The following is a 4,275-nucleotide window of genomic DNA, read 5'->3' on the forward strand; positions in this document are numbered from 1 at the left end:
CTTGATGTGTCACATCTATACTACGATACACATGACCTCCAATGACCTTCTGCCACATGCTGACCCTCAGCTAGAGAAGGGATAAGACAAGGTGCAGCATTTATAAGTGAAGTTAACCGACTATCCAACTGGTTTGGATCTTTGTTAGTGAGCCAGTCTGAGGGTGAGCAAAGAATGATGCACTATGCCAGCAACCATGTTACACAGGTAGTAGGTGATGGGAGCTATGTGGCACGCTCGAGGGTACAGGGGAGTGTTGTCACACGAGCCAGGGCAGAAAACCATGTTGACTTTCATGCTCAAAATGATATACAATATGTTTCAAGGGGCCAGAGTAATCAGGTATCCTATCAAGTGACACATCAACAGGGGAAACAAGCTAAGAAAAGGAAAAGCTCAAAAATAGGTGGTGCAACTCTCAGCCCACCTCAGGTAATCAGTTCCGACCTGAACTGGAGTCCTCTCCCAAAACGACATGCTTCACCTTCAGAGAGTTTGTGTGTTGCACTTTATTGTGATGATGGCTGGGAAGATGACCAACCACTAGAAAAAACTACAGCTAGTCAGTCAGTCCGACCACGTTTACCCAGTTGCAGCTATCAACGGCCAAATCGACCATCTCTTAGAAGTCTCACCTTTACTGATGAAATATCGGATGACAACATTCCAGATCACTGTTCACTCACTCCACCTGTGAGTCCAGCAGTACAGCTTCGACCCTACACCAACCCCAGGGACACACCGACCCATCATCCACCACTTCTCCAGAGCCCTACCCACCGACTGGCTGCTCTGCCTGCGCATGATCTTACACTGGAATCTCTGCATGATCTGAATTGGTTACATAAAATGGAACCCGATGATCAGGTTGTTCTTGAGGTGCATGTCATATGGTCAATTCTTTCTCTAATGGTTGTACTATTAGCTTGCTATACTTTGCATCATCAGCCACTAACAGGCTGAAATTTAGATCTGAAACTAAGTAAGATGTAAGTGTATGGAAAGGTTTGTTCTGTTTCTTTACCTTTTTTGGAAATTATTTTAAATTTTTCTCTTTTAATTTTTCAATTAGACATGCAAATAAGGATAAATTGAATTCCAGTGTTACAAATAAATAAGCATATATTGTTTTATTTTTGTACATATCAATGATTTTGGAATAATTGTTTTCTTTTCTAAAGCTTCATAAAACTCTGGTTTTAGGAGTGAATCATCCTGTAATTATGTGTCTGGTTTTATTCATGAAATCCTTTGTAATTGTTAACATCACTTGAAACTGTCAGATAACAGTTGTATGTCTTTTTGTATTATGTAAAAATAATAATCTTTCTTCAGGTTTTCTTTACTGATATACAGTTAGGAGAGTTAAGTTACATATTTGTATATTGATTTAAAATATAATACAAGCCATAAGGAGTTTATTTATTTATGATTAGGCTGTATGAACTGTATAAAATTTCTTGATGTACATCTTATTATTAGTAAGGAAGATAAAAGTTTAAACTATTTTCCCATTCAAGGCTAAACATAACAGATGTAGAAATACATCATGGCCCCAGATATGCTATTGACATGACAAATTGATTTGCTAATACTAGTACGTCTATAGTATTTGTGATAATTTCAGAGAAATTTTTAAACATTTTATTGTATTTATAGGCAAGTTATACAAAAATGAAGTAATATTCATTCCACTGTTCATTTTTGTTTGTTATGGTATGTCTGTTGTGTATTATTTAATTTTGAGATAACTTCAGGAACTCTGAATGATGATGTAAAGTAATGGTATTTCTGCCAGATTTCTTTTTTGTCAGTGAAATTCTAAAACAACAACATATTTATAGTATTTATAATTATGTTACTTGCAATAATATTAAAAAGTGTTTTGTTTAAATATGAGTGCTTGCAATGATTCCCACATATGTTCAAGAAACTAGCACTGTTATTAGATACATTTATTATCTTGAATATTTTGAAAATGTTTTGAAATGATTGAAAGCCTGTTCAGAGGCTATGTGGTATATGATTGTAATACACATGCAATACTAATGCTGCCATTATATCATTTTTCACTGCTGTGTGGTAATAGTAGTTTCTTGGAGGCTTGTGTAGTTACTGAAATGTCATTGTTTCTCTATTTTTCTTAAAGAGTAATAAAACCTTGTTGTATGTTGGTATATGATATATGAGTGCTATATTGCCACACAGATACCAGTACTAGACAGGTGATACTTGGAGAACCAATACTGTAGACACCAACCAGTGAAAAATATTTTATTTTTGTTAAAGGAATAACCTAGTAAATAGTTCAATTAGGAAATGGAAGCTAGTCAACCATAGCCTTACAGATACAATTAAAGTATTTAGGTTTGCTTGCCTCTGTGAAGAGCAGTGTTATTGATTTTGATCTTTGATATTTATTTTCATTATTATGTAATTCAGTTTTGTAAAACTGTTAAATTGTTTGAATTGAAAGTAATGTGTTTTAATTTTCTTTAAATGTGTATGGTATTTGTATTTGGCCTGAGGTGAATTTAACAGTTCCTTTAGTAGGCTGCAATAAAATGAAATCATGAGAGATCACACTATGCTGAATTGTATGAAGTTGTAGGTCTAATTTGCCTTCTGATGATAAATTTCATTCTTAAATCCATAGGGTTTTTTACTATAATCTTCAATATTAATTCTTCTGGGTTTTTGACAATATTCATTCCAGATTTTTGGTAGAGGTCACTTATTTACTGCTGATGATGAATATAATCCTGAGGCTTTTTTAAAAATTTAAATGCATTGTCATTTTCTTCAGTAATGGTATATATTTCTGAAAAGAGATCAGCAGTTTTCAAAGGTATTATTTATTCATGGGGGGTTGCTAGATGATTTTTTTTCATCAGGGCTTTGTTGTATCTTACATTATTTCTTATCCAGCACAAAGCATTTTTTTATGTTGATTGATCCACATAGTCATAATTATATTTGTAATCATCATCATCATCATTAAGACCATCACCATTATCACCCTCCTGATAAGCAGTCATTATTATCATTCATTATTATCCTTACTTTCCTCTGACTGGATACAGCATTATTACAATACAGTATAAGTGATTTTAGGAGTACAAACAAGAAGTACCCTATTACTCTAGTTAGTGGTATTCTTACTGAAAGCATTTTTTGTATAACTGGTAACAGTTTATTTGTTACAGTGGTACTTAGTTTTCTTGGACTTGTTGGTTGGATGCTGTATGTCTTAGATTGAAGATATTCTGTGATTTAATAGTCCTAGCTTAATAGATTCTTTAGAAAATGTTGCTCAAACCTTTCCAAACAATATTTGAACATAAACATTTATTGTATATATCATATTGTCTTTAGCTTGATACTGAATAAAACTACCAATTCATCTCAATTGAACAATATATTTAGAATAATGTTCTTATAGATAAAAGTTTTTTTTTCCAACAGTACTTATCAGGAATGTTATGCAAAACTAACAAATTATTCAAAGTTAGACTCAGTGAGCTAGGACCATAAAAGTTTATGGAGATGTCAGACTTTCACTTAATCTCTTTGGTTTATTTCCCTGTATGGTACCATACAGTAAGCAGAATCTCAATATTGCAATGGTATTACGTTCGCTGCAGTAATTCTGTTAAAACTCTTGTAATTATGTAACACTTTCAAAAGAAATAAAGAGTGCAGATAATTTATCTTCCTTCCTATAGTTATGCCACTGTGTAGAGATCTGACAGAGACCACATGAATTGTGTCATCTGTGAAAGCAGGGCATTAGAAAATTTAAAAACTAAGCTTTTTTTATAAAGAGTAAAATATATTTTGATATACTTTCCCTTCATCCTCCAGCAGGTGCCAAGCTATGCACATAAAGTTTTCTTAGAACTTTTTTTCATCACCAAGATTTTTTTTTCCTTTTTAATTGGGAAAGAATTTGCATTTCAGATATTTGTTAGAGACTATAATAAACTACTGTAACTTTATATCATTGGCTATTCTTAACCCAATTTCAAAGAAAATGTATAGATAACAAAGATGGACAATGATATTTTATTTCATCTATCATTTTTAGGCCATCATGAATTTATAATAGAGTATGCACGAGATTAGCCTAAGAAATCAAAGTACCACTGTATCATTTTTATATGACTTTTCTGTTTCTTAAAAATTCAGTATAATGTTAGCTTATGCAATTCCCAACAGAGATTGGATTATAATGATCTTGAGATATCCACAAAAGAGGAAAATACTTGGTTAGTT

General features: G+C 32.7%; 1 protein-coding gene across 1 annotated transcript; it reads left to right on the top strand.

The window, feature by feature from the left end:
* Window positions 1–6: 6 nt before the first annotated feature.
* LOC113815544 (uncharacterized) lies at window positions 7–3,998 on the top strand. Its single transcript, XM_027367602.2, has one exon. It carries the CDS (start codon window positions 175–177, stop codon window positions 961–963), a length of 789 nt encoding a protein of 262 aa, XP_027223403.1. The 5' UTR covers window positions 7–174; the 3' UTR covers window positions 964–3,998.
* Window positions 3,999–4,275: the final 277 nt, after the last annotated feature.

This window comes from Penaeus vannamei, chromosome 19, assembly GCF_042767895.1.
Source record: "Penaeus vannamei isolate JL-2024 chromosome 19, ASM4276789v1, whole genome shotgun sequence".
NCBI lineage: Eukaryota > Metazoa > Arthropoda > Malacostraca > Decapoda > Penaeidae > Penaeus > Penaeus vannamei.

What these genes read in the sequence shown, in the direction of transcription:
- LOC113815544 (XM_027367602.2), top strand. Translation starts at nt 175, where the DNA reads ATGATGCACTATGCCAGCAACCATGTTACACAGGTAGTAGGTGATGGG.